At 39.9% G+C, this 12,126-nt stretch overlaps 1 protein-coding gene across 1 annotated transcript; it reads right to left on the reverse strand.

The window, feature by feature from the left end:
* Nucleotides 1-7,000: 7,000 nt before the first annotated feature.
* LOC147859046 (uncharacterized) lies at nt 7,001-10,394 on the reverse strand. The gene is made up of 3 exons (XM_087325702.1): nt 10,360-10,394; nt 7,334-9,697; nt 7,001-7,150 (listed from the first exon to the last, which is right to left on the reverse strand). Exon 2 carries the CDS (start codon nt 9,666-9,668, stop codon nt 8,331-8,333), a length of 1,338 nt encoding a protein of 445 aa, XP_087181828.1. The 5' UTR covers nt 9,669-9,697; nt 10,360-10,394; the 3' UTR covers nt 7,001-7,150; nt 7,334-8,330.
* Between the last annotated feature and the right edge of the window lie 1,732 nt (nt 10,395-12,126).

Here is a 12,126-nt window from a genome sequence, read left to right on the forward strand (position 1 = left end):
GAAAACCAACTTTCTATTACATATGAGAGGAGCTCACAATGGTAGTCCATACATGCGCTCACACCTTAAAGCTTAGATGGCATTTGGTCTAGTCGATTAGAAAGTTGGTGGACACACATAATAGTCATAAAAACTCATAAGAGAAAGAGAGTGGATATTTATCTTCTCTGTTTGGTCTCACTGTCACATTAAATGTGCAATTTAGTTGATAATAGTGGGGATATTCTTTTTTTGTCAATTGACTTGTCATTTTCCCTAGATATAAGATAGTGATAGAGAGTACTTATCTTAAAGTTAATGCACATACTTAAAGACTAAAAATCAGTTACAACGGTTTGTTTGGCTTAAGGGTGTCAAACTCAAACCATTAAAATTTTTGAAACTTAAACCAAATTGAATTGAAACATAAAACCATTCAAACCAACTGTGACAAATAATCCAAGCTAAAACCAAATGGTTTCAAAGATTTTTAAACCATTAAAATTGCGATTTTATAGTTCAGTTTTTGTTTCCAACTTAGGTCAAAATTCATTTTTAAAATTTTTAATTTTTAATTAAAAAAACTGTTCAATATTTCAAAATTTATTTATTTATTCCTAAAGTGTCAAAAGTAGGCTTAAAAATTAAAAGGCTATTCAAAAAAACATCAAGTGTCAACCCAAAATAGTTAAACCATTTAAAGTGAAAAACATTAAGTTGATAAAAGGCTCAAAGCAAACCAAACCAAACTATTGACCCCCGAGCCAAACTGAATTGTTTACACAAACTTGATCTTGAGCTGAATTGAATCGAATCATTTAAACCATTAAGTTGGTTTCAAACCAAATCGTTGTCGATTGCCATCAAAGTATCTTAAAGTTAATGGCTCATACTTAAAGATGAAGAACTTATCTTAAAGTCAATGGCACATAACTTTCCAACAAAGAATATTTTTCTAATCGACATGACCAATCAACCCATTGACTACTTCGCTCTTGCTTGAATACATTTTGCCCTACTCATCTACGGTTTCCCACATTTACACTTCGTCGACCCAAATGATTGGGTTGTACAATAACTACTCATTTGGGGTGCTATCACAAAAGGTGCACTCTAAGAATACATGTGGGGATAGAGTGACAACTTTTGGTTAATCATGGATTATATCTAATACAATAATCATTCTTAATGTACAAGATAGAAGTTAGCTCTATACATAGGATAATGGAGCATGGATAAGCAAAGAGAAATGCACTCTCTTCATTATACACTTGAGGATGACCCTACCTCCACATTGAATTCTATTTTAATTACTTTGTTCTAAGATCCTTGTTGTTGGATCAAAACATGTAGAACAACATACTAACTTCTAGTTTAAAATCATGTTTAAGCAAAATTGCTTTTCTTTCTCAAAAATATAATCCCCTTTTCCTCATATAATGTTTATTATCAAAGAAATTCTTGTTAGTTCTCACTTGTTCCCTCATATGTAAGTTGGCCTTCCCCTTATTGTGTATCACATCTGCACTATATTAATTAATGTTGCCTCAAAGTCCACTATATGTATGATCCATCATTTTGTTTTCTTCTCTATCTCGAGACCCCGTGTTTGTAATTCTATGATTTCGTTTAGTTGGAGAAATGTTATTGTGGTCATCAGTTAAAATAATAAACAATTTGCAACACTACTACCTAAGGGACATGTATAATCATACCCTTTCTCACAAAAAGGTGATGCTAACTACAACGTTCAATGTCACTTATATATTTTCGGTCATTTCTATATTGAAATGTTACACTAAACATTGGGGTAAACAATCTGTCATTTCTATATTTAACGTGCACATCATGCTCGTCTTTAGTCTTGGAGTACATCAGTATATCAGATTCTAGATAAATGATGGTAAATATGTCCAAGTAGTCTTTCAAAATATCATTGTACATATATTGAAAACCTTTATAGCATTCATGAGACCAAGAAACATAATAGTGTATTCAAAATGTTCATATCAAGTGCGGAATGCGGTCTTCCTATCATCGCCAGAATGAATATGAACCAAACTATAGACACCTAAAATATCTAGTTTTGTGAAGTATTTAGCTCCACTCAAGCGTTCCAAATGGGTTGACATTAGAGGCAAGGTATGTTGATTTCAAATTGTGACTTTGTTTAAGCCTCGATTATCTATGACAAAGCAAAGCTACCCATCTTTCTTCTCAACAAGAAGATTGTGCACCAACAAAAGATTTGGAATATTGAAAGAATCCATTTGCCAAATTCTCTCTAGTATATGTTGAAGATCATTAAGCTTTGATGGTGATAGGTTATAAATCCTCATTATTCTTTGAAAAGAATAAGATGTGGAAGCTTGTACATAGACGTAGACGGCTCAACCAGATTGTAGCAAAAGTTAGGTAAACACAAAGGATGGAGAATACACAGTATTAGAGAGAGAGACAAAGAGAGAAAAACATCAAAAAACTGAATTCAAAATAATGGTTCTCTATACATATGACTGTTCTTAGTGACCACTTTTATACAAACCTTGACAACGGGCTGTCACAAGTATCGTCAGTACTTGAATGCTCATAATTGAGCCCGACACTAACTTGGCCCATCATATTCCTATTTACTAGCATTGGAATGTAGGCCCCCTAACATTATGACTATCAAAATATTCCTAATACTAAGATTAGGAATATAGACCCTAACGACCTATGAGCCTTATCTTAGGCTACCCAACTGTTGGCTTATTCAACCGACTTCCTTAACCGACTCGGATCATGTCAGCTTCTTCAGCCAATCTGGCTCATGTTAAGCTTGTCTCTCAACACTCCCCCTCAAGCTCAACTTGAGTTTCCTCCTGCTTAGCCGGTTCTTCGCTCTGGCCTCTCCTCGTTTCACGCCTTCTTGCTTGTGCTCCACGACCCATGATATCCCACACTCCTCGACCTGTTCGAGCGACTTGTCTGTTGCTAAGGACTTTGTCGACTTCCTTCTTGCCTCTATGACTTCGGCGCCCCTCGATCCATCAACTCTCCTGCCTTGACATTCTTTTCGGCTACCTTCTCATCCATCTAGTTTTTATGCGCCTCGGTTCTTGCGAACCACTTCCTTTGACCAAGTCAGCCGTCTCCAACTTGTCTTCTTGTAGGCCTTTGACCACATCTGATCATGTCCTAGTCTTGAACTTTTTGTTTCTGTTGGCTCTGCCACCTGTCTTGCCTCTTTCGATTCGGTCTCCCCCTTGTTTGATTGGCTCTGGTTCAAGCTCGTCCTTTTGATAGCTCCCCCTGCATCTGTCCTCGGCTTCTTTAGTCGTTTTGAAATCGAATTCTTCATCCGATTTGGGTCCTTAGACTTCATCTCTACCGGTACTTCTCCCCCTCAAGTTCGGCATGTCGAGGTGCTGCAAACCAAACACATTCGAAATTGTCGTAACTTGTCTAGGCCGACAGGTTTGGTGAAGATATCGGTAGTCAGCCGATCCGTCGGAACGTACACAAGTTCCACCTCACTGGAGAGAACTCTCTCCATGACAAAATGGTAGTGCACCTCATTGTGCTTGGTTCGGGTGTGGAAAACGAGGTTCTTAGCTAGCTGGATGCTGCTGAGGTTGTCACAATAGATCATTGTCGGATCGTCAACCTCCATCCACAGATCCTTTAGTAACCACTTGAGCCATATGGCTTTGCATGTAGCGACAACCGTTCCTCTATATTCGACCTCCGTGCTTGACAATGCAACTATCGGCAGCTTTTTACTACTCTAGGTGATTGCGACGCTTCTAAATGAGAACGCAAACCCTAATGTAGACCTATGATCGCCGACATTTCCGGCCCAGTCAACATCTGTGTCGCCGACTAATTGTCTGGCTACACCTACCTGATACAACAACCCATGATACTTTGTGCTAGTCACATATCGCATGATTCGATGCGCTGTCGTGAATATCCGTCACTAGGCGCGGATCATGAGGCGGAACCACCGGGGTTTTGGACCGAAAGGATTCGAAATTTGCATTAACTTTAGCGAGAAAGTATTTAAGATAGATTAAAAGAGAGAGAGATTTAAACGCTTGACTTTGGGTCGAGAGAGATTGATATGGCGTGAGAGAGATAGAGAGAGATTAAGATTGGACCCTTGACTTTAGATTTAAGAAACAAGATACACCATCAATTGGAGAACGAATTTTCTCTTCTTAATTTCTTGATTAATACTTTAATACTTTTTTTTTTCCTACTACTCTTTTATAGATGCCCCCATGCATATGATGCATGTGAGGGTACAAGACATGCATAAAATGCATGTTTGCCATTTGGCGCTCATGCATTACATGTGGTGCATGATAACCATGTCACTCGTTTAAGCTCTCATATGAGAATTTCCATGTCAAGCTATAATGATAAAAATATAATCCCTAACGAAATGATTTGGCTTAGTGGTAAGCTTATTGCTTCCTATCTTGGAGGCGCGAAGTTCGAGTCTTGCTTACACCTTTTTCTTTTATGCACAAAATATTGTTAGGCTTTTGAACCAAATATATTTAAGACACCATGCACCGTGATCAACCGACTCGACGGATCCGTCCGATTTGCATTTGTTTGGTCCGGCCCAGTCCGCATCCCGAGTCGCTTGCCGGTCACCTGACGGTTCTACCACCGTCGCCGGTTGCCGCCGGTTTTGGTTGGCCAAAACCTTTACAAGTACCGCGATCTACCAACTCAACTGATTCGTCCAATTTGCATCCATTTGGTCCGGCCTAGTCCACATCCCGAGTCGCTTGCCGGGATCAACCTTTACAAGTACCGAGATCTTTAAGACACCATGCACCGCAATCAACCGACTCGACCGATCCGTCCGATTTGCATACGTTTGGTTCGGCCCAGTCCGCATCCCAAGTCGCATGCCGGTCACTGGACGGTTCCGCCACCATCGCAGGTTGCCGCCGGTTTTGGTTGGTACAAGTAGTTAGGACACACCCACTCATCCAATTAGCTTAGTTCAAGTCACCTTGACCTCTCTATGCTCCACACATAGACATGAAGATAATAGGTTTTGGTCTGCCTTATATATGGTGAGATCTTTATTTGTCCTGTCTATGTGGGATATCTCATAGTTTTATCTTTCTCTTTTCCTTTGCAAACTTTCTACCCACATAACTTCTTAGATGTTTGTTTCTTATGTAGTAAACTGCATTTGAAAGCTCTTGAAAGACCTCCATCTTTTTGTACTAAGATATTAAACTTATTTAAAACAGTATTTTCACTATTATTGTTTTATATGATTCATACTCGATTTCGTATGTTTTATGCGATTTTCACACCATTGTCGAAAATCTTCACGACAGCGCGCATTGAAGGTGATCGGTAGTCAACTATGACATAAACTGACTTATTAGAACAACCGGATAAATGAGGTCCGGTCAGGTGTTGGTTAGGTAGATGAGGCTTCCGACAATCAGTTAGAACCGTGTCGGCTCACACCCCTTATTTGTCCTTTCTATGTGGGATATCTCACAGTTTTATCTTTCTCTTTTCCTTTGCAAACTTCCTACCCACATAACTTGAGACTTAGATGTCCATTTGTTATGTAGTAAAGTGCATTCGAAAGCTCTTGAAGACCTCCATCTTTTTGTACTAAGATATTAAACTGATTTAAAATAGTATTTTAACTATTATTGTTTTATATGATTCATACTCAATTTCATATGTTTTATGTGATTTTCACACCATTGCCGAACCGCATGTCCTCCGGTACGTTCCAAGAAGAGAGAATGTGAGATTTCGGCAATGGTGATCAACATGATTCCTCAACGTCGAACATGTTTGTTTCTTTGTACTCGAATCATTGTTGCCACCAAATCCACCATATCATTCGTTTTTTCTTTGCTTTACCATGACTTGTTGTCATGGTCCCTTGCTCTCTTCTTGAGGATAATCGTTTAAGTCTCATGAATGTTCCACCTTGATCTCGATCGTCTCCTTGCTCAAGGCACTTTGACTCGTTCACAGTAGTGTCTTTGATAGATGTTTTGATCACATCCTTCGGATCCTCATGGCTTGCTTGGCCATCGCCATCTCTTGTCATATTTTGCTCAAACTCTTTGTTGCACATATCAACTTTAACCCTTGCTTCTTCCCCATCACTATCCTTCTCTTGGGTCTTACATCGGTTAATGCCCAAGTCTCTAGAACGAGTGTGGAGGGACCCATACATTTCCATCGTTCACCTTTTTTGTGCTGCACTTAGCCATTTCCATCTTAAAGTTGCTCGAATCAACATTGACCTTTGCTTCCTCGCCGCTAGCTTCTGTCTCTTGGGTCTTACATCGGTTAATGCCCAAGTCTCTAGAACTAGTGCGGGGAAAAGCTCTTCATGGCCATTCACCATTTTCGCCTTGATGTCATTTTCCATAGCTATTCCTTCAAACTCATGGGCCTCGTACCCATCGATCCTTTTTATTGAGCAGTCCTTTATTATGCTTCTCTCTTCGCCGCATGTATTAGTTTCAACCTTCAGTTCTTCGCCATCACCTCCTGTCTCTTGGGTCTTTTTTTTTTCCATAAAAAATATGCTCCATTGGTATTAAAATTAACAATGCCAAAGGCAATGTACAAATTGTACATAATAGTTTCCACTCCATAAGTATATATCGTAAAAAAAGGGACCAAATAATGATGGCATTTGTTATGGCCTCTAAAAAACATCATGTTGCAGCCAACATTGGCTGAATGTGATTCCACATATACTAAAGCTCTTTAGTATACCCATATTCAACCTATAAACAAATTCCTGCGGTCCAAGTGAATACATATCTTGGTGGTAATCATGGCTAGTAGTCTAAAAACTCCATGTTTGCATTTGGTTCCGCATGTACTAAAGTTGTTCACCAACACCTGGTTGTCCAATAGCTGTTCCCGTTCCTTGGCCTTTAATTTTCCCTTGTGAATGTCCTTTTGTACCACTTAGGTAATACAAAACTGCTCTCTCCAATCAAGCCATTGAGGTAATCTGCTACTTCTTGGTCGTAGTCTTCTTCAAGCTGACTTTCCAAGCTCATAAATCTGTCCAACCTCTTGTATCTTTGTCTGTCTTTTCCCATGCAAGATTGAACCTTCCTCGGCTGTTGCCGTTGAAAACACAACACCAAAACAGTCCCTGCAGCACCTGTCACTTTGAAGCAACCATGATAATCTCTACCAACTCAGAACAGCCATACATTGATTAGACCATAATCTCATCACAACCATTCTTCATTTAACCCACATCAGTCATGTCTCCGATTAACGTCATTGCCCAAAAACCCCAAAAATCTGCGCTAAGAATAAAATCCGTCTAAAAATTCCTCACCCACTCGTGATGATTGGCTTCGACCCTCCCCACCATCTTCACTCATCCTCACCACAAATATTTCTTCCTTTAGTCGACATCAGCCATCTCACCGATTAACCTGGTTCCAATGTCCACGCATATCCTGTATAATCAACAAAAACTTAGGTTAAAACATGTCCTCACCCACTCCTGCACATTGGCTTCGACCCTCCCCACCATCTTCACTCATCCTTAACACAATAATTCTTCATTCAGTCGACATCAGCCATCTCACCAAATACCACGGTGGCAATGTCCACGCATATCCTGTATTGATCAACACAAAATTAATGTAAACATTTCCTCACCCACTCGTTATAGTCGGCTTCACCCTCCCCACCATCTTCACTCATCCTTAACACAGAAATTCTTCATATAGTCGACATCAGCCATCTCACCAATTAACACGGTGGCAATGTCCACGCATATCCTGTATTGATCAACACAAAATTAGTGTAAACATTTTCTCACCCACTCGTTATAGTCGGCTTCACCCTCCCCACCATCTTCACTCAACCTTATCACTTTCACACAGAAAATTTCTTCGTTCAATCCACATCAACCGTCTAGCCAATTATCGTCATGACCAATGTCCACGAAAAAACCTATATCAATAACAAAACAGTTAATCTCAAAGTTTCCTCACTCATGATAGACGGCTTCGACCCCCCCGCCATCTTCCCTCATCCTTATCACAAAACAAGAAATTCTTCATTCAGTCCACGTCAGCCCTCTTGCCGATTAACATCTTGCACTGTTGACGAAAAACCTGTATTAAAAACAAAAATTAGTGTAAAAATTCCCCACCCACTCACGATTGTCGACTATGACCCCGCCACCATACCCCATCCTTTTCTCTTACACATTCTTCCTTCTTTCCACATCAGCCCTCTCGTCGATTAGCTTGTTGCCAATGTCCGTGGAAAACCTGTATTTACAACACAAAAACAGTTTACACTTTCCTCACGCACTCATCCTAAACGGCTGTGTTCAATATAAATGGCGCTGGTGGCGGAAACAACCATCGAGGTGGAACATAATTCCACTTTACATCTTCCCCTGTTGCATCCAAAAAAATAGGAATGGTTGACCAGACTCTTCTAAGTCGCTTTCTTTTCCGGTTAGGCCCATTTCCACAACCCTTATAGCTATCATATTCACCTTTAACTATATTTACCAATAATTCCCAGAAAGATTTAACTTGATCCACAACATTAGTATCTTCATCATTATATATTTTAGAACACCTTGCTTTCCAAATAATCCATAAGGCCAACGAGGAAATAAAGTTCCAAACATAACACCTAGAAAAGAACTTGACTCCCTGCAAGGAGCTATTCGTAACGTACACCTGAAAACTTTTCACATGTAAAGTCAATGATGAATTATGATAATGATAAAAAACAGTTTCTTGATCCAACGTACCCCAAAAGATTGTACCCCACGTGAATTTAGTAGCCCTATACTTACGACTTAAAAGCCTAAGAATACGAGCCCAAAAACATTTGGCCGTAACACATTCCCAAAAAGCATGATGTAATGTCTCATATGCCCAGCCACACCTACCACATGATCGATCAGGTATTGTTCCCCTCAATAAAGCTCCTACTGGCAATGCATAATGAATCATTAACCATCGAAAGTGCAATACCTTGTTCATACATTTAAGCGACCAAAGGTGTTTCCAAAACTTCAACATATATGTAGATGAGACATTACCTTCCTCCCAATATTTTTTTCCTGCCGGAATTGACTCTATCTCATTTAACAAAAACTTCCTACCCAGTGACACAGAATATGCAAAAAATGGAAGAACTTTCTCTTGCGTACTATCAGACATTGGTAACTTCCAACCATAATCTAATGGATCCCACTGCAAATCAACAATTGGTCTAGAATTTAAAACCCATATATGAGATGAATACTTAGCAATTAGTGGATTAGGATCTATAAATATCTTTTTTCCCAACCTAGCTATTACTCTCACTGGCAGCTGCCTGGCAGAAGACACAATTGAAGACTCCTCCTCCACTACCAACAACCTACCATTATCGCAAACTTCATAAAAGTAAAGGCTACCATTTTGAGTATACAGACGAGCTCCTATTAGTATATTTAATCTCGAAAACATACCATACCAATTCAAACAATGACCAAAACTCAAAGTTGGTAATGTTACCTGATACACCGTTGACACTTGAGTTATCATAATGTTTGCCCCTCTGAAATTAGACACCCTACTCTTTTGGTCTTGCACTGAAGTCTGCAGGAAAGCAATCCAATCCGCAACCGTACGAGCTGGTCCGTTATCCATTGCAGCCCAAGATAACCTAGGTCGTAAACCTAAGACACATGCCGCTTCATCAGTAAACAAAGGATTCCATAACAACGGCTGACGCATTAATTGATGATATGTTTTTGGTGGCAAAAAAACCAGCGCTCGACGAATACTTTCCCATGCCCTTAGAATGCCATTAAAAAAACTAAAGGACCCAACTGTCGATTTAGACAGCGGAAAATCTGAATTAAAGAACCATCTAAGACTATCACGCCAATTACCACCAACCGATGGTTTTAATTTATATAAATGACACATCCAAAACTTTTTCCATAACTCTTGTCCAGGCAATAAACACCTAACAACATGTTTAACAAGTAATGCTTTACTTTGCATGAAAGGATCAATCAAACCTAAACCTCCTTTATGTTTGGGTTGTATAAGAACCGACCAAGCTACCTTTGCTATAGTATTGTGTACCATATCATTTCCCCAAATAAAATTCCGTACTAGACGTGGAACTCTAAGCATAATGGACCTAGAAAACAACCATGTAGAGGCTATATACCAAACAGATGATAAAAGCACAGAATTAGCAACAACTACACGTCCAGCTAAGGATAACCTTTCCTTCTTCCAATATATTAGCTTATTTCTTAATCTTACCAATAAGGGCGCAATCATATCATCTACCTTTATTCCTAACCCTACTCTACATCCTAGATACCTAATGGACTGTCCTTTCGGAATCCACGAGAAACCTGCGCTGGGCGCGTTAACTGGAGGGTTTCCCGAAGCCACCCAAAAACCTGATGACTTATCCCAATTGATCACTGCACCCGATGCATCTGCGAAGTCATCCACAGCTTTTTGAACCTGCACCAAATTAAATTGTGAGGCGTGAATATAAAGAGTTGTATCATCAGCAAACTCACTATCAACGCTAGCATCTGCAAATGGCAATGCTAGACCTTTTATATTAACCTGCTGAGAATTTAAATATACAGAAAACGCTTCAGATACTAATAAAAACAAAAAAGGAGCAAGTGGACATCCTTGTCTTACTGATCTTGAAATAGAGAAACGCCTACCAATATCCCCTGCAAATAAAACCGAACTATGTGCATTACGATATAATGCTGAAACTCCCCGTATCCAATTGTTTGGAAAACCCATCTTAAGCAAAGTCCCCTCCATGAAATTCCAGTCGACTCTGTCATAAGCTTTTTCGAAATCCAGAAATAACACTGCCAACTCTTGATTCTGTCCTTCAGCAAAAGCTACCATCTCCCAAAAAAGAATAATATTATCAAAAATACTTCGCTCTTGTATAAAACCTGTCTGAGAATCATGAATCAGTTCAGAAAGATAAGGTTGTAAACGTTTAGCTAACGTTTTGGCTAATATCTTATAAATAATGTTTAACAAAGTAATTGGCCTCCAATGCCGAAGCTCCTCTAACTGACCACCGGCTTTGGGAATCATATAGATTAAACCATCATTCCATTCTTGGGGCATATATCCCGAATCTAAAACCTGTTGATAAGCTCTAGTTAGTCCCTCACCTATCAAATCCCAATATTGTAAATACCATTGGACACTCAACCCAATATTGTCTCTTGGGTCTTACATCGGTTCTCGGACGCAATTGCCCAAGTCTCTGGAACAAGTGTGGAGAAAATTTGGCTGTCGTCATTGGCTGTATTATCTTGGTCCTTCTCTTCCTTTTCGCCACCATCCATCTCTTGGGTCTCACATTAGTTCCCAGACGCAATTGCCCAAGTCTCTAGATGAAGTGTTAGGAAAGTCTCCACATGACCATCCACCATCGACTCGTTCATAGCCATCTCCGACTCGATGTTGTTTTTCGTGGCTATCTCTTCAATCTCATGGGCCTCGCACCCATTGACCCTCTTGATCGAAAAAGCTTCAATTATGCTTCTCTCTTTAGCTTCAACCTTTGGTTCTTCACCGTCACCTCCTATCTCTTGGGTCTCACGTTGGTTAGTGGACGCAATTGCCCAAGTCTCTAGAACAAGTGCGGAGAAAATCTAGCCATGGTCGTTGTCGACGCTTGTTGTTTTGTTCATAGCCACCTCCTCGATGTAGACTTTAGTTGCTAGATCCTCTATCATGTCGACCTCACACTCTTTATCTCCCTTGATGCAAACTTCGATTTGGCTTGCTCCATCATCTATTGTTTCGAACACGATGCATGTTCCGAAACATTTGTCCTCCTTTGAAATGGACGTCATTGTCCTCGAGTTATCATCAATTTTCTTTTCATTTAGGTTGTTTTGTTTAGATGGCTCGACTTCTTTAGATGGTCTTGTTTTCTCTATGATCGGCCTTACCAAATCAAAACCATCAAGACATTGATGACGCCTGTCGATCTTGTTGCATGCTTGCTTCACCGCAACCCAGTCCGCCACAAGGTTGTTTGCTTGGGTATCATCTTCGAGGAGAGTCCCCAACTCTCGTCTACCCTTCATGT

This window comes from Azolla caroliniana, unplaced genomic scaffold (assembly GCF_043228905.1).
Source record: "Azolla caroliniana isolate FFs.n. ecotype wild unplaced genomic scaffold, voAzoCaro1.0.p SCAF_10, whole genome shotgun sequence".
NCBI classification, from domain to species: domain Eukaryota; kingdom Viridiplantae; phylum Streptophyta; class Polypodiopsida; order Salviniales; family Salviniaceae; genus Azolla; species Azolla caroliniana.